The sequence below is a fragment of the Marmota flaviventris genome, chromosome 11 (assembly GCF_047511675.1).
Source record: "Marmota flaviventris isolate mMarFla1 chromosome 11, mMarFla1.hap1, whole genome shotgun sequence".
NCBI classification, from domain to species: domain Eukaryota; kingdom Metazoa; phylum Chordata; class Mammalia; order Rodentia; family Sciuridae; genus Marmota; species Marmota flaviventris.
Genome location: NC_092508.1, coordinates 94688876 through 94708051, shown reverse-complemented (window position 1 = coordinate 94708051; position 19176 = coordinate 94688876). Strand labels below are relative to the sequence as shown.

The window sequence follows — 19176 nt, the reverse complement described above, 5'->3', positions numbered from 1 at the left end:
CTATAAATCTGCACTAGCAGAAAGACGGCTGCCAAAGCTGTAATGCCTCTCAAAAGTTTCAGATGTGATCATAGGAGTTGATTAGCAATACAGGTATAAATCACATTTAATAAGCTACCCGGGTGTGGTAGCACATGCCTGTAATCCCAGTGACTTGAGAGGCTGAGGCAGGAGGATCGTAAATTTCAGGCCAGCCTCAGCAACTTAATGAGTTCCTAAGCAACTTAATACAACCCTGTCTCAAAATAAACAAACAAAAAAATAGAATGGGCTAAGAGCTAAGGATGTGATGTGGCTCAATGGTTAAGTGCCCCTGGGTTCAATTCCTGGTACTCAGCCCCCACCCCCACCAAAAAAAAAAATCCTCTTTGGGGTCCTCAAAACTTTAACAGGTGTAAAGGGTCCTGAGACCAAGGTTTGTGTATGATTTGGTGTTCACAGCATATGACCTCTATATGGAAAAAGAAGAGAAATGAAGATCTATCTTTGCACTAGTTTGTATACACATAAAGAAACTTGAAAAGAATAAAAGAGACCGGTTATTAGTGGAACTGGGCAGATGGAAGACCTTTTACCAAAAATGCACCTTTTCTAAAAAAATATTTTTGAGTTTTATAAAACTTATTCAATATAGTACATTAAAATTTTAAAATCTGTCAACCAACCCTAAGAGCCAGAGGCAGCAGGAGGGTCAGCTCAACAAAAGATGGGCAAAGTCAGGCTGGGAAGCTTGTGTATAGACTACCTCCTCTGCCCCACACCCAGAAATAATGGTTTCCAGGCAAATTATAAGAGGATTCTTCTCCAAAACAAAAATTAAGAGAACCAGAGGTTCTGGCATGGAAATCACCACGAAATCACAGAACACAACAACTGAGACAAGCAAAAAAGCTACTCAGAGGAAATGGAGGTAAATCGGGAACTAAAGGAAATTTAAAATAATTTTTAAAAACAGGAACAACAAAAGCCATGATGTACCCCCATAACACTGGAGAAGTTATTGAGAACATATTGCCAAGGTTGAATTAATTGAAGAAAACAGTTTTCCAATAGCTCTACTAAAAGTGTAATCATACAAGTCACCCATATGTTCTTGTGCAAATCATATTCTCATACACGCACAGCACAGAGAAAAAGGACATTTTAACATCAAATATAAATATAGGCTGCACTTACTACTTGTGTGTTCCTAGGTAAATTATTTAACTTCTGAGCCTCAGTCTCACTGAGTAACTTGGAGTTATAATATAACTAACTCCCTTATGAGTTATTCTAAGAACTCAGTGAGTTATTTTTTTCTGATGTGACAGAATATTCCCTAGTAATTAGTAGATCCTGTAAATGTCATTCCTATTGTCCACGACAGCAGAAAAAGCTGAGGGTGTGTCTCTACAAAAGAAATCACAATGAAACATGCTTTAATGTTAATGATCATTTAATATTTTAACACTTTCACTTATAAACATACAATGTGCATATATAGGGGAAAATAGGCTCTATAGACAAAACAGAACACTAGAGACATGGAAGCAATCACAAAAAAGATTAATTCAGGGAGAAAAATGAAAGTGCATTCTGTGCCTTCTGGTTACATACAAAGGAAAGGAAAAGAAAGATTACATTATACACCATCAAAAACTAATGTAGAAAATAAATTTGGATCATTTTGTCTCAACTGCAGGTTCTTCTTAAAATCCAGATGGCTACCCTGGGTCATTAACAGCCTACATAGACAAAGTCTGGCCTTTTTCATGAATGATGACCTGAGACACTAACCACAGGTGTTCCTTTCTCTTTCCTATCCAAGGCCCAAAGTTAACTCAAGGAATTAAAAGAACACAACTAACAGAACAATCAGATCAGCAATGTACAATATCAACAGCCAATGGATCATTATTTAAAAGTACACATGAAGCAAGAGAGGCTAAGGCAGAAGGATTATAAGTTCAAGGTCAGTCTGGGCAACACAGTGAGACCCCATCTAAAAAAAATCAAACATAAACAAATAAAAGTACTCATACATTTCAGCACTATACATATGCTGTATACATAAAGGATATGGTTGGGAAACTGAAGCTCTCTAAAGTGTGGCATCTACAGGAGCTGGGGCCAAGAAAATAAAAGATCTGAACCCACCTTTACACCCAGTACGCATTTCATATCAGAATCAAGTCACTAGTGATAGGGAATTACTAGGTTCAATTATGGCTGACTAAGGAAACTGGCCTCCCTGGAGGCAGGGATTGGGGAGGAGAGTCACATGCCAAACTTTGGTCCACACCTAACCCTCTTTAGCCAAAGCAGCCAAGGATCACACAACATGTTTTGCTTCAAGAGCATTTCAGTGGCAGAAATTCTCTAGTCTCAGAAATTCCTGTTATCCAATTACTCCAAGTTCAAAATTAACACGCTAATGCAATATTAAAAACTGATTTTAATATTGTATAAGTACAGCATACAGCTTTAATAACGATTACAATCCAAACAGAAGCCATTCTTATGACACAGGATATAAAGTCAACATTCCATGTTAGAACAACACTTTAAGCCATTAATACCATGTTGTCATACATCACATCTACACATAGAGACAAGTACACTTCCTTTCAGCTTGAAACAGACACTCCCATGTCAACAATTCCTCTAGGAATAGGTAGAAAAACAGACTGTTGGCACTACTAAGTCCATTTGGCATCTGGTTTTACATGGAGATCTATTCAAAGATCTGAACAGATCAAGAGTTGGAACCAGCTGATTAGTGAAACAAGAGACCCATGGATGTAACCAGCACAATCACAACAGAATTCGTGCTTCCTGGAGTGTATTTTGAAAAAAACAGGACCATACGAAGTGTGGAGCAGGGACTTCACTGTGCTGACCCACCTTAATGAAAATATACTTAAAGCATGCAGGATAGAAAATTGGAAGAATTAGCAGTGTTTAAGACATGAAGTAACAGAAATATAAATATTTTAAATACATATTTCATAATGTGGAAAATATAAGCATTAGACAAAAAGAGAGGACTGTGGATTTTCTGGAGTTTCATATATTTGGGGGCTCAAAATTAAATGTTTTAAGCTTCTGTACCGTGAGTAGATCAGGAACAAAATCAAGGTTAAGGTCCTGGCCAGGGTGACTGCTATCTTGAGCAGGTCCCTTGGTCCCTAGGCCCCATTTCTCTACAACTCAAGTTTCCCCCAGCCATAGTCCATCTCAGCACTAGGTGAATAGCCATGGTACCCTACTCCTCCAAAGGACAGGACTTCAGAGCATGTGATCCTAGAAGGCCTGAAGCAAGAACTCTTTAACTATGGCTCTCCTTCCATTTTCCTTATCATTCTTTTAATATTATTTTCTCAACAAATAGAAAAATAGGTTGTAAGTCGGCTTAGCGGGCAATAAATATACCTAAAGCAGACACTTAAAATGTATCTCTGAATAATTTAGCTCCATACAATTGTTACTGTTCTGCCTTCTTCAAGTTTTAAAGATATAGCCTTAAAATACTGAGGCTCAAATTAATTTATAATGTAGGATGTTTTCAAAGTATTACAATGAAAAACACACAGGAATAAGAGGAGAATAAGCAGCTCTAGCATTAGGCAGATTTCTGAAGCATAATTTTTAAAGAGACAGTGTCCCTGTCATCCTGAGCAGTCAGTCTTGCTGGGGGCCCACAGCCCAGAGTGCAGCTTGTGGGGCTCTCACACCACTGCCTTTGGAAGCCACCTGGCAGCTTACCAGTCCACAACTCCTAAGGTAACATGCAGCCAGTCTGGTCTGAGGTTTCAAAGTTTGAGGTTAAACCAAAAGAAGCTGCACAGTTTTCCTTGCCACAACCACTCACTCATTCATCACTATATTATTGTACAACATGAAAATAAATTCTCCCTTCAGCACTACACCTGTGTAAAGAAAATGCCTTTCAAGACAGGTATATTCAAATAATTATTCCAAGAGTTCCATAAGGAAAGTCCAAGTATGAGCCAGAGCCCCCAGTGTGTTTAACCAACACAGTTCAAACCTTTCTCTGTGGTTCTTATGCAGATTAGTTACAATTATTAGGTCACTACTTCCAAAAGAACTATTAAAACTATTATTAAAAACATTTGTCACAAACAGAAATGCCCTGCAAATCATATTATTGCACACAGGATTATCAGCAGCTATGCACATTAAGATCTTGAAGATTCTAGAAAACCCAAAACAGAGACCCTAAGGCCATGCCTGTGGCCGCTCCAGCCAACATGCCTAGTGCCAGGTCACTGTCATTGTCATGATACCGTTCACGAATGATGACTTGGTTGGCAGGCTGTTGTCCATAAAGTCCTAAAAGAGAAGGAAAAAACACATCTTTGAGGAGTGGCTTGAGATGGCTTACTTGAATGTGAGTACTCTCCCCTCTCGAATCGATCAGCTGATTTCCCTGTCAGCTGGCTTCCCACCTTCCTCTGGAGAGGTGGGGGCAGATGAGTACAGTTCACCCAGCCTTCCTCTATCTCAGGCTCAGCACATGGCCTGCCAAGGAGGACACCTCCACCCTTCAGATACCACTGAGAGAAAAGTCAACCAGGGCCAAAGTTCTAATCCTGCAAAGAGCAGAGCTGTGATAAAGCTGCAGATTCCTGCTTCGAATTTCCATGTTATTAGGATGAAAGACAAATGTGGCAGGTATGGAGATACACACCCTGCAGACAATGGGAGAGCCAAGAACTCCTGTGAAGGGCCCAAAGGGAAAAAGCCCTTTTAACAGTGAAGCGTCTTAGTATTCATGAAAACAGTTTTTAATTAAACCTTAAATCTGCTAATATAACTTGCTCTTCATTTTTAATCATATCTGTATGTGATTAAATTATAAGAGAAAAATTAAATATTAAAGGTAAAACTTTCTAAAAAAAAGCAAACCTTTAACAAATTTACTATTTAATTTGTATGATTAAAATTTACAAGAGCAACCCTCTATGCTTCACAGCTGTATCACTGCCTCGTAACTAATTTGCTTTCATATTGCTCACATATTTTGGGGGGGCAGGGGGTGCCAGGGATTGAATTCGGAGGCTCTCGACCACTGAGCCACATCCCCAGCCCTATTTTGAATCTTACTAAGAGATAGAGTCTTACTGAGTTTCTTTAGTGCCTCACTGTTGCTGAGGCTGGCTTTGAACTCGCGATCCTCCTGCCTCAGCCTCCTGAGCCGCTAAGATTACAGGTGTGTGCCACCATGTCTGGCTTGCTTACATATTAATAGGGTTAACTTTCCTCCCTGATCCTCTCCTCCTTTAACAGTTCAACCCAGAAGATCTAGAAACCAATACATTAGTAATATCAACATGTAGATGAAGAACAGAAGAAAAACCAAACAAAGGTTGGTATTTCCAAGCTCTGACCAGCTTAAACATTTACAGCATTACAAGCACCGACACCCTTAGTCCTCACAGTGATCCTGTCAGTACACTATCATCCCCAGTTTACACATGGGCAAACTGAGGTACACAGAGGTTAAAGGCAGTAAGGGCATGTGAACCCAGGCAATCTGACCACAGAACACACCCATAACCACTAAAGCCTAAAAACATGCTTGAGGATGGTCAGAGAGAGAAATCAAAGCCACAGAGAATGAGACTATCTTCAATCTAAGGACTGATCAAGCATAAGTAACAACATTATAAGAGAATGATCCTACCAGGCATGAGGCACACTACTGTAATTCCTATTTGGGAGGCGGAGGCAGGAGGATCACCAAGTGAGGGTCAGTCTGGGCATCTTAGACTCAAAATAAAATTCAAATAATTGGGAAGGAGAGCTGGGATGTAGCTCAATGGAAGAGTGCTTGCCTAGCAAAGTGTGAGGTCCTGGATTAAATCCCTAGCACTACAAACAAACAAACAAAAACAAAAACAAAAAAAGTGATTTTTTAATGCAAAATTTAAATTTCAAAACTGGTTAATAAATTTTAAAACGGTTATACAATTCCAGCTAGCAGAATGTAATACACAGAACTTGTAAGCTGATCTTACAAAACGATCCCACTGAAAATCTGAACTGTGTTCCCCGCATGGGTCACACTGACAGTTCCCCTCACTGCAGGAACAGGAGGCCATTTTCATACCTCCTGCCTATCTCTGCTCCTACAGTAAGCCACAGCCTTACCAAAGTCAGCTGTTGGAAAGTTACAAATGGTACTTATTTGTAATTACCTAATATAAATAAGTATTTATTAAATGGCCAAAATGCCAATGGAAAAGAGGCAGATATTATTTCAAAATTTTAGAGATAACAATAGTCAAGTCTTTACAGTACTACAGTAACACGCCTGAAACTTCCCTCAAAATAATCCAAGTTCTTGGGGGAAGGGGAACTGAGGGTTGAACCCAGGGGTGCTTTATACATGAGTTACATCCCCAGACCTTTTTATTTTGAGAAAGGGTCTCACTAAGTTATCAAGGGTCTTGCTAAATTGCTGAGGCTGGCCTCTAACTTGTCATCCTCTCACCTCAGCATCCCAAGTCTCTGGGATTACAGGCAACTCCTACCACACCCAGCTCTTTTTTTAATGTTAATGAAAGAAACAAAAGTCTATGCCCCTTGACATATTAATTTAATATACAGAAATGTATTTTAAGACTTATTGGAATAAAAATAAAAATATTCAAAGACATTCAAAGCATTGTTTCCACAGCAAAATTTAAAAAGGAAAAGAAAAAGGCAAAACTTTTTTTTAAGGTTTAAGTAATAATCTATTACCAAGTATGTCATACAAGCACTAAAAATATATAAGAGTATTATGCAGCACTCTGGGCAATATATAAAATTTAATATTCAGACATAAATACAAAAGGCAATGTATAATTACAAGGATGACATATTTATATGGGGAAAGTAATTCAAATAAAAATAAGTGTGCTAGGATCACAAGATGATGGACATTTAATGTCATAATTACTATTTTACTAGTTTTTAACTTGACATTAAAAAAAAAGTCAATCAAGGCAAATCTTCCAAAATCCACACTTGTTGGGTGAATCTGCATCAGTTTTCAAGCAAAGAGGAGTCAAATGAGCTTTCTGTATTTCTACTTTAAAAACCCTTTCTCTGCTGGGCACAGCTGCACACGCCTGTAACCCCAGTGGCTTGGGAGACTGAGGCAGGAGGATCATGAGTTCAAAACCAGCCTCAGCAACTTAGCAAGGCCCTAAGCAACTCAGCAAGACCCTGTTTCTAAATAAAATATTTTTAAAAAGGATGTGGCTCAGTGATAAAGTGCCCCAGGTTTAATCCCTAGTACAATAATTATTATTATAAACTAAATAGATCAGAAGTCAAGGACACACATCTAAGAGTGGCCTGGCCTACTTGGCTTCCCTTGACAACAGTATCAAATGTTCACAGCTTTCTGGTGGCAGCTCCCCTTCCACTGCTTCTGTGTTAAGATGATGTACTAGTTTTGCTCATGGCTCATGGTCAGCTCCTCTTCTGTAGACCCTCATTATCCCCATCTCTCTGGAGCTCTAGGCTGATTCATCTACCAATCACTGTGTGCTCCTGTGTGTCAATGTGATTTGCACGCTACAAACTACCCAGATTAACCTCATGATAGCCTTGCTCATTTATCCCTTGGTTAAGGGCTTTGCCCTCCAATCCCTCAAGGTAGCCCCATGCAGCCTCACAAAGTGCCCAGCATCCCCTCATACCTCCAACTCTACAGATTCCCCTGCCAGGGAGACCCAGAATTTGATGATACCAGCAAAGGTCCATTATTTAATATTTGCAATTTATTTCATGTAAAACAAAGAATAGAAAGAAGTATATTCAAAGCAGAGTAAGCAGAAGTCCCTTCCAGGCCTCTATTTCACTGTGAAATCTAACATTACTTCAATAGTGTCAAATGTCCAAGGATGTTATCAGCAGAAAAAAAAAAATAGGTCACAGGTCACCTTCCATATTTTAAAATGGGCCTCTTTGGTACTTTTTCTTTTTTTAGTTGCCAATGGACCTTTATTTTATTTATTTATATGCAGTGCTGAGAATTGAACCCAGTGCCTCACACTTGTCAGGCAAGTGATCTACCACTGAGCTACAAATCCAGCCCTTGATTGCTTCTTGATACAGTGAATCCCAATAAGTACAAATTCTATTCTTGAGAATTAGTTTGTATACAATAGTGTAGTTCTACAAATCAAGACTTCTCTAGCTTTGTAAAGCAGTGCAAAAATACAAAAGGCTTATTTTAAAAACACAAAAAGGGCTGGGGTTCTGGCTCAGTGGTCAAGCATTTACCTTGCACGTGTGAGGCACTGGGTTCAATTCTCAGCACAGCATATATATATATATATATATATATATATATATATATATATATATATGAATAAAATAAAGGTCCATCAAAAACTATAAGAAAAAAATTAAAACAAACACACACACACACACACACACACAAAATACAGTAACAGAGTGATTTGTGGTCTCCAGCAGAAAATGTAGTTCACTTAACCTTAAACTGGGAAATAAAAATTCTTATGCACATACCCACTAAATGAAAGTAAGAAGGCATGGGAGACTGATGAGAGTTACCTGCATATGGGTACTGGTAGGGCACAGCATACGCCTGGCCATTGGCAGCATAGACAACCTGAGTTCCTGCTGGGTATGCACCGCCGTATGGACCATAGCCATATACCTGCTAAAAAGAAATAGAGCAATTAAAAATACACTCTTGAAACCCCTGGTAATGTATTAAAATTGAGTCTCCAGGCTATACTCAATAAAATTTAAGTCAATGTTAAAAAAGAAAGAAAACATGTGATGGTATTGTTATACCTTGTTTTTGCTTAAGATTACTAAAAAAATTTTAAAAAAATATTTTCAGGCTACAAATGAAAATGGTAGAAAAAAATACAACAAAAAAGAGAACTGCACTTGCAAGAGATTTTGATTTTAATTCAGCTGTACCATTAACTTGATCTTTAGTAAGTCACCTAATCTCTCTGAACCTTGTTTTTTATTCATCTGAAAATGACCAGGTTGGACCAAGCGGTGAGATTTACTTAAAAATCTGTATTCCGCCAGGTACAGTGGCACATGCCTGTAATCCCAGCGGCTCAGGAGGAGGCTGAGACAAGAGGATCGAGAGTTCAAAGCCAGCCTCAGCAAAAGTGAGGTGCTAAGCAACTCAGTGAAACCCTGCGTCTAAATAAAATTCAAAACAGGGCTGGGGATGTGGCTCAGGGACCAAGTGCTCCTGAGTGCAATACCCAGTACCAAAAAAAAAACCTGTATTCCTCAGGTGAGGCCAATCTAGATGCAGAACCTTTCCCAGCCCAATTCCATCAATTCCTTCCAGTTTGGAGGATAGAGAAGACTGAAGCCTGGGACCAGAACAAGTGACTGTGGTTTTCCAGACATACCTATGAAAGGGCACTACCAGAAGAAACAAGCACTGGGACCCACTTCTGATGACTGAGCCAATGAACAGTGAATGTGCCAAGAAATACAGCGACAAAAGGCCAGCCTTCCTTATGAGCTCACAGGTGAGAGGCAAGCTGACAAGTTTACAGACAATTACTGTCCAATGTGACCAGTGCTCTGATACAAGGGAGAAGAAGGAGCTGTGTATAGATCTAAATCTGTTATCTTACAAAGGCAAGAGAAAGAACTTCCACTTCTGGAGGAAGATGTTCCTGGCCCATTCCTCCTGCTAAGTACACTTAAAATCCCTGCACATTATATGCAAGTAGACTCTGAATGATGGAAAGAAGGCGGCAGACTGGCTAGGACCCTCAGGATCTAAAGGAGGATATGAGGCAAAAGTCCCCTGGGTTTCCTTCTTGCCTCAGACATCCTATCTGGATAATAGAGTAGACAGCAACCTGGAAATGTCAATAAACCCAGACAAAAAAGGCCTGAATAAAACCCTGCTCTCTCTACCCAAAGAACCTAAGAAGGAAAGAGGCAACCTAGCAAGAGAGAACATTTTTTAAATGATTGCTTCTCTATTCTAGGCAAACGCCACAGAAAAATCTAAAACCCCAACCCTATTCCCACTAGCAAAGGTCAAGTGTAGAAACTCTAAACCCCCACATTTGACAGGTTGTAAAAGCACTCCCTGAGCCCTTGGAGTACTAATAGAGAAGGTAGAGCGGGGAGCTGGACATTTTATCCCTACCAGATGATAAGACATTCCCACCGTGTCAGTGAACACCAAATAGGGAACCAGAACTCCTACCCCTCCCCTTACAAACAAGGCAAACCTTCCTGTCCTACTCAGATGAGGTCAGCCTGGTCCTAGTGGGAAAAGAACTCAATCCAGTGGTAATTATGGCATCAGCAGAGGCTATGCAGCAGTGGGGGAGCCCATCCCCTTCCCAGACAAGGTGCTCAGAGAGGACACCCAACTCTAATTCTCCTGCATTGACACAAATCCCAGTACCCTAGGTATCAACTGAGGGCTAGTGGACAGCCTGGACTTCACCCCACATGACAGGAAGATCACAAAAACACAAGATTTAAATGGGATTCAGGGTCTTACAATACTTAAAATGTACAGGTGTTATAAAAAAACACTTGTTTGCCAGGTGTGGTGGTGCATACCTGTAACCCCAGCAGCTTGGGAGGCTGAGGCAGGAGGATTGCAAGTTTAATACCAGCCTCAGCAATTTAGTGAGGCCCTAAGCAACTTAGTGAGAACCTGTCTTAAAAGAAAAAAGGCTAGGGATGTGGCTCAGTGATAAAGCGTCCCTGGGTTAAATCTTCAGTACTCAAAAAAGAAAAGAAAACCACTCGTTCATACCAAGGTTCATCAAGATCTCAAGAATGAGAAAAGGGGGAGGAGTAGGGGGGATAGGAAGGGCAACAGAATAGAATAGACATTATGATTGATGTATGTACATTCCATGTATGTATTATATGTCAAAATACATTCTGCTGTCATGTATGACTAAAAAATAATAATAATAAAAAAAGAATGAGAAAAGGCCACAAAAGATGCCAACACCAAGATGACAAAAGATATCTGAATTAGGACTGGAGTGTAGCTTAGTGGTAGCCTGGCATGCAAGAGGTTCAATCTTGAGCAGTGGAGGAAAAAAAAAGTTAGCATTATCTCAAAAGCACTTTTTCTTTGTATGTGGTGCTAGGAAATGAAATAAAGGACTTGAGTAGGTTAGGCTGGAAAGGATTTAGAACAGCAACCATAAAGATATTTCAATGGGCAATTATGAACACACTTAAAATAAATTTAAAAAATAGCAACTCTCCAGCAAATCAGAAAATCAATAAGGGATATATAAGGATGTGTTCAAAATTATATATATAAAAATATAAAAAATTAACCAAATGAAAATTTTAGAACTAAAAAATTTATTTTTATTGGTTCTTTTTAATTACACATAATAGTAGAATTCATTTTGACATAATTATAAAAGCATGGAATATATCTTGTTCTAATTTAGTCCCCAATACCTCTCCTTCCCCTGCCTCCTTCCACCCTCTGCTGCTCCTTTCCCTCTACTATACTGGTCTTTCGGCCATTTATCCATAGTCATTTTTTAAAATTAATTTCTTATTTATGTACATGAATGATGAGATTCACTGTGGTATATTCATATATGTACATGGAAAAGTAGAACTAAAAAATATCATAAACAAATATAACTAATTCAATGAATGGGCTCAATAACAGAATGGAGAAAACAATCAGTAAACATGAACCCAAAGAATTGACATTACCCAATTAGAACACAGAGAGAAAAAATAGATTGAAGTTAAAAACTAATAATAAATAGAGTCTCCAAAACATGTGTGACTTATCATCAGGTCTATCATTCGTGTCATCAGCATCCCAAAAGAGGAAGAGAAAGGATGGGGCTGAAAAAATATTCAAGGAGTAATAGCTTCAAATTTCCCAGATTTAGCCCAAAGAATCAACCTTTGCATTCAAGAAGATGAACAAGCTGGGTTTATGTGGTACTGAGGATCAAACCCAGAGCCTTCCACATGTGAGGTAAGTAAGTACTCTACCACTAAGCTACAACCCCAGCCCCAAAGTCAAACTGTTGAAAACTAAAGATGATGCCAGAGAGAAGACAAAAGGAAGGAAACAAAAGAGCAGAATCAATGAAACTGAGGAACAGAAAAGTGAATTAAAAAAAAAAAAAAGTTAACTCTTGAAGAGATTAGTAAAACTGATAAACCTCTAAGCAACTATCAAGGAGGAAAACATAAATAACTAGTATCAGGAATAAATGAAACAGAGCTGGGGTTATGGTTCAGTGGTACAACACCTGCCTAGCATGCACAAGGCCTGGAGTTCCATACCCCAATAGCACAAAAAAGAAGGAAAGAAAGAAAGAAAAAGAAAAGAAAAGAAAAAATCCGCAAGAAGTGAATTAAATAAAAAATATGTCACTATAGACCCCGTGGACATCACAAGGGTAAGAAAATACTACAAAGAACTCAACACACATTATACAACTTGTATTAAAATGACCAATTCCTCAAAACGTACAAACTACTACAACCTAATCACAACCTAATCTGTACGAAACAAAGAATTTGACTAGTCCTATAACCATTAATAAAACCGAATCTGTAACTTAAAATTTCTCCCCAAAATCTCCAGATCCAAATAGTTTCACAAATTCAAAACCAATTCTACACAATTTCTTCAGAAAATAGAAGGACAGGAACCTCTTTATGATTTGTTCTATTAAAGCCAATATTATCCATGGGCTGGGGTTGTAGCTCGGTAGAGCGTTCGCCTAGCATGAGCGAGGCCCTGGATTCGATCCTCAGAACCACATTAAAAAAAAAAAAGTAAATAAAATAAAGGCATTGTGTCCAACTACCCTAAAAAATAAAAATAAATATTTTTTAAATGCCAATATTATTCAAATAAGATAAAGTAAAACAAAAAGTATATATCAATATTCATCATTAATGCAGATACAACAATACTCAAAAAAAAACATTAGCAAGGCTGGGGTTGTGGCTCAGTGGTAGAGCACTTGCCTAGCATGTGTGAAGCACTGGGTTTGAGTCTCAGCACCACATATAAGCAAGTAAATAAATAAAGGTCCATCAATAACTAATAAAAATATTTTTAAAAAATTAAAAATTAGCAAAGAGAATTCTGCAAAAATGAATAAACACTATGACCTACTAGGATGTATTCTAGAAAATGAAAGCTGGTTTAGTATTTGAAAATAAATGTAATCCATCAAATGAGTAGGCTAAAAGAATATCATATCGATTGATGTGGGAAAGTATTTAACATCATCTAACTCCTATTCATGATAAAACCTCTCAGAATACTATAAAAGAGTAAAATTCCTCAACTCTGATACATGTACAGCTGGGTACAGATGCACACTTCTGTAATCCCAGTTATTCAGGAGGCTGAAGCAGAAGAATCACAAGCTCAAGGCCAGTCTATAGTACTTAGTGAAATTCTGTCTCAAAATAATTTATTTTAGTTTATTAGAAAGGGTTGGGGGGTGCTGGGGATGTGGCTCAAGTAGTAGCACGCTCGCCTAGCATGCATGAGGCACTGGGTTCGATTCTCAGCACCACATAAAAACAAAATATTGTGTCCACCTAGAACTAAAAAATAAATATTTAAAAAAAAAAAAAGAAAGGGTTGGGGGAAGCTGGGGTTGTAGCTCAGTGGTAGAGTGTCTGTCTCTCATGTGTGAGGCACTGGGTTCAATCCTCAGCACTACATAAAAATAAATAAAGATATTGTTAAAAAAAAAAAGAGTTGGGGATAGGGCTGGGCATATAGCTCAGTTGGTAGAATGTTGCCTCACATGCACAGAACCCTGGAGTTCAATCCCCAGCCCCACCAAAAAAAAAAAAAAAAGGTTGGGGATATAGATCAGAGGCAGAATGCCCCTAGGTTCAATTCCCTAGTTCCTCCTAAAAAATTAAAAAAAAAAAAAAAGAAATGAAACCACAAAAACTCTCCAGGTAACATCATACTAAATGAATATATTAAATACTAAATGAATATATTAAATACAAAATATATTAAATAGTTATAAAGGCAAACTTAAAATTGAATTAAATACTTACTAAATACAATAATAATTACTAAATTAAAACTGATACTAAATGAGTACATATTTAAAATTGAACCTTTCCCCCAAAAAACAGGAATAAGGCACTATGTCCTGTCTCACCACTATTATTCAACATCATTTTGGAAATTCTAGGAAAGGTAGTAAGGCAAGGAAGGAAATAGAAGGCATACAGAGTAGAAAACAATACATAAAACTCTCCTTATCTGCAGATGACATAATTGTCTATGAAGTATAATCCCAAGGAATCTATATGAACTTATGTGTGTTTAGTAAGCTTACATGCTATAATATCAACATATAAAAACATATACTAGCAATAAACATGGGAAAACTAAAAAATACAAAAACATATATGACCATCAAAAAAGAAGAAATATTATAAATCTAAGGAAACAAGATTGTTATACTGAAAACTACAAGTGCTGATGAAAAAAAAAAAAAAAACAGAGGATCTAAATAGAGAGACAGTCTATGTTAATGGATGAGGAGACTCAACACAGTAAAGATGTTATTTTCTCTCTACACAAACATGATATGCATATTTAAAGCACTTTTGTCAATAAACCTTGCAAGATTTTATAATAGACATAAACTGATTCTACTTTATATGGAAAGGTAATGGAAGAAGAATAGCTAAAATGATTTCAGGAGAAGAACAAAGGGGGATGGTCAGTCCACTCAATATCAAGACTCATTACTGTATATAGTTACAATAATTAGAACTGTATAGTATCAGAGGAATATAAACACGTACTTCAAGGGAATGGAATTGAGAACCCAGAAAGACAAACACCTTAACAAAAATTAACTTAAGAGACAAAAGTCCCAACCCAACAAGAAGGACCCAATAAGGAATCCTAGGTCCTACCCCCTACTCATAGATCAAAAAAAAGAAGTTCCAGAACACATAAATAATTATGCACAAAGGAGGGGTGGGGGGGGTAGAGGAATCCATCTCAATTGATATGCAAGTGAGAAACAATTAAGTCACATTTAGAGGCAAACCAGTAAGGCTCACTTCTGATTTCTTGGCTCAGACCCTAAAATCAAGGAGGGCCTAAAAGAAAACAACAGCCAGCCAAGGTTATTATACCTAGCAAAACTCAGTTTCAAATGTGAGGGGGAAATAAAAACTTTCCATGACAAGAATAAACCAAAAGAATTCATGAGCACAACACTAGAACTAATACTTGAAGATGAACTGTACACAGAGGAATGAAAAACTATTCCCAAAGCTCACAAACAGAAGAATTTCAACAGAAGAATGATCCATTAAATGAAAATCAAGACAGGATAAAATATAGCAAAAAAAAAAAAAGAAGGAAAAAAACCCAAAATGGCAGAAAACCACAAAATATATCCATACTAAAAACAGATGTGAATGATCTTAACTCCCCACTTAAAAGACACAGATTAGCAGAATAGATCAAAAAACAAAATCAAACTATATGCTGTTACAAGAGACTCATCAGCAAAGACATGCACAGAGCTGGGCATGGTGGCACACATCTATAATCATAGCAACTGGGGAGGCTTAAGTAAGAGGATCAGAAGTTTGAGACCAACCTCAGCAACTCAGCCAGGCCCTAAGGAAGACACAGTCTCAAAATAAAAAATAAAAAGGATGGAAGAAAATAATATCAAAGTATATGGACCCCCACACACAAAAAAAGCAGGAGTAGCTATTCTCAAATCTGACAATAACAAAACAGACTTCAAGCAAAAATTAATCAGAAGAGACAAATAAGGCCACTATGTCCTGGGAAAGGGAACAATCCAACAAGAAGATATGATAGTAAACATCTATGCCCCAGATGTCAATGTGTCTCATTACATTAAAAAAAAAAAAAAAATACTCCATGACTATAAATACCAGATAGACCCCAACACAATACTACTGGGTGATTTGAACACACCTTTATCAACAATAGACATGTCATCAAAACATAAAATCAATAAAGATATCTCCAACCTAAATAACACTAGAAATCAAATGGACCTAATGGACATCTACAGAATATTCCATTCCCAAACAGCTGAATTTTATCTTCTTCTTGGCAGTGCATGGAACTTTTTCCAAATAAATTATATTCTAGGCCACCAAGAAAATCTTGACAAAAAAAAAAATCAATATAGTCCCATGTATCCTAATAAGACTATAATGAAAAGAAACTAGAAATCAATAGCATGAAAAATAATAAAAACCACATAAACACATGGAAGTTGAACAATACTCTCTTAAATGAAGAGAGGATCAAGGAAGCAATGAGACTAGAAAAAGAAATTCCTAGGAATGAAGAACACAGATACAACAAATCAAAACCTCTGGGACAGTATGAAAGCAGTTCTAAGAGGAAAATTAATAGACTTGAGTGCCTACATTAAAAAATTAGAGATATTCCAAATAAATATGCTTCACGTGAAGGCCTTAGAAAAAGAACAAACTAACCCCCAAACCAGTAGAAAACAGAAAATTAGGATCAGAGCCAAAATCAATGAAATTGAGAATAAGAAAACAATACACAGGATCAATGCAACAAAGAGTTGATTATTTAGAAAGATAAATAAGATTGACAAACCCTTAGCTGAAATAACCAAAAGAAAGAAAACCCAAATCAACAAGATGAAAAAGGAGCTATTACCACAGACCCTTTTGAAATACAGAGGATCATCAGAACCCACTTTGAAAATTTATACTCCAATAAACCAGAAAATTTGAAAGACACTAATAAAGTTTTAGGCATATGTGACCTACCCAAATTGAATTAGGAAGACAGAGAAAACCTAAACAGACCAATATCAAGAAATGAAATTGAAGCAGCAATTAAAAACTTTCCAAAAAAGAAAAGCCTAGAACCAGATGGATTCATAACTGAGTTCTATCAGAACTTTACAGAAGAACACCACTTTTTCAAATTATTCCATAATACTGAAAGGGAGGGAACACTCTAAATACTTTATATGAAGCTGGTATAATCATGATACCAAAACCAGACAAAGTACATCAAGGGAAAAAAAAAAAAAACTATAGACCAATATCCCCGATGAAAATGCAAAAATCTTTAATAAAACATTATCAAAACCAGATTTAAAAAAAAAAAAGATAATACATTATGATCTCAAGGATTTCATTCCAGGAATGCAAGGTTGGTTTAACATATGCAAATCAATAAATATAATTCCCCACTCAAACAGAATTCAGGACAAGAATCACATTATCATCTCAATAGATTCAGAAAAGACTTTTATCCAAGTCCAGCACCCATTCATGTTAAAAACACCGGAAAAGCTAGGAAATCAAAGGAACTTACATCAACATGTTAAAGGCCATTTCTGACAAACCCAAAGTCAACATCATACATCATGATGAAAAACTAAAGGCTTTTCCTTTAAAATCAGGAATAAGACTATCTACTCTTACCACTCCTATTCAATACAGTCAATGAATCATTAGCCAGAATGATCAGGCAAGAAAAGGAAATCAAAGAGATACAAATAGGAAAAGAAGTCATCAAACTATTTCTGTTTGCCAACAATATAATCCTATATATCTAGAAGACCCAAAAAACTCCACCAGACTACTTCTAGGGCTTATAAATGAGTTCAGCAAAGTTGCAGGATATGAGATCAACATGCAAAAATCAATAGCTTTCCTATGCTCCAACAGTAATTCAGCTGAGGAAGAAATTAGGAAAACAATCCCATTCAGAATTAACCTATTTAAAAAAAAAAAAACTTTGGGAATTAATCTAAGCAAGGAGACAAACAAGTTTTACAGTGAAAAATTTTAGAACACTGCAGAAAGAAATTGAAGAAGACCTTAGAAGATGAAATGACAACCCATGTTCTTGGATAGGCAAAATTACTATTGTCAAAATGGCCATACTACCAAAAGCAATATACTATTCAATGCAACCCCCATCAAAATATCAATGACATTCTTCAAGGAATTAGAAAAGAGAATTCTTAAGTTCATTTAGAAGAAAAAGAGACCCAGGGCTGGGTGGCTTAGTGGTAGAGCACTCACCTAGCATGTGCAAGGGCCTGAGTTCAATCCTCAGCACCACACAAAAATAAATAAAATAAAGGTATTATGTCCAACTACAACTAAAAATATATATATTTAAAAAAAAAAAAAAGAAAGAAAAAGAGACCCAGAATAGGTAAAGCAGTATTAAGCAAGCAAGAAAAACAAAGCAGAAGGTATCACAATACCTGGCCTGAAATTAAATTACAGAGCTATAGTTTGAAAAAAAAACAGCATAGTATTGGCATCAAAATAGACATAAAGACCAGTGGAAAAGAATAGAAGATACAGAGACAAATCCACATACCTACAGCCATCTGATATTTGACAGAAGTGCCAAAAATATATTTTGGAGAAAAGACAGCCTTTTAAATGGTGCTGGGAAAACTGAATAGCTATGTGTAGAAAAATTAAATTAGATCCCTATCTCTCACCCTGCACAAAACTCAAATCAAAATGGATCAAAGAGGACTGGGGTTGTAGCTCAGTGGTAGAGTGCTTGCCTAGCAAGTGTGAGGCTCTGGGTTTGATCCTCAGAACCACATAAAAATAAATAAATAAATAAAAGCTACCCATCTACAACTAAAAAAATATATATTAAAAAAAAATGGGCTGGGGTTGTGGCTCAGGGCTGGGGTTGTGGCTCAGCGATAGAGCACTCAACTAGCATGTGCAAGGCCCTGGGTTCGATCCTCAGCACCACATATAAATAAATAAATAAAGTAAAGGTATTGTGTCCAACTACAACTAAAAAATAATTTAAAAAAAAATGGATTAAAGACTTGGGAATTAGATCAGAAACCTTGCAATTAGTAGAAGAAAACATAGGCTTAACACTCCATCTATAGATGCTGGCACTGACTTCCTTAAAAAGACCCCCAAAGAACAAGACCACCAAACCAAGAGTCACTAAGTGGGACCCCATCAAACTGAAAAGCTTCTATATAGCAAAGGAAAGGATTAAACATATGACGAGAGAGCCTACAAATGGGAGAAAATCTTGGTTCTTCCAACAGGGAATTAATCTCCAGAATGAACAAAGAACTCAAAACACTTAACACTAAAAGCAAA

The 19176-nt window shown here is 37.1% G+C and overlaps 1 protein-coding gene across 2 annotated transcripts in view; it reads right to left on the bottom strand.

The window, feature by feature from the left end:
* Positions 1-2414: 2414 nt before the first annotated feature.
* The window catches only part of Plekhb2 (pleckstrin homology domain containing B2), a 42603-nt gene continuing 25841 nt past the window's right edge, over positions 2415-19176 (bottom strand). Inside the window, exons 7-8 of one of the 2 annotated variants that reach the window (XM_027936838.2) lie at positions 8575-8683; positions 2415-4332 (exon numbers count right to left, since the gene is read on the bottom strand). In XM_027936838.2, the coding sequence (XP_027792639.1) occupies positions 4196-4332; positions 8575-8683 (246 nt within the window). In that variant the 3' untranslated portion in view covers positions 2415-4195. The remainder of the gene's footprint in view (positions 4333-8574; positions 8684-19176) is intronic. The other variant, XM_027936839.2, reaches the window with a different exon arrangement.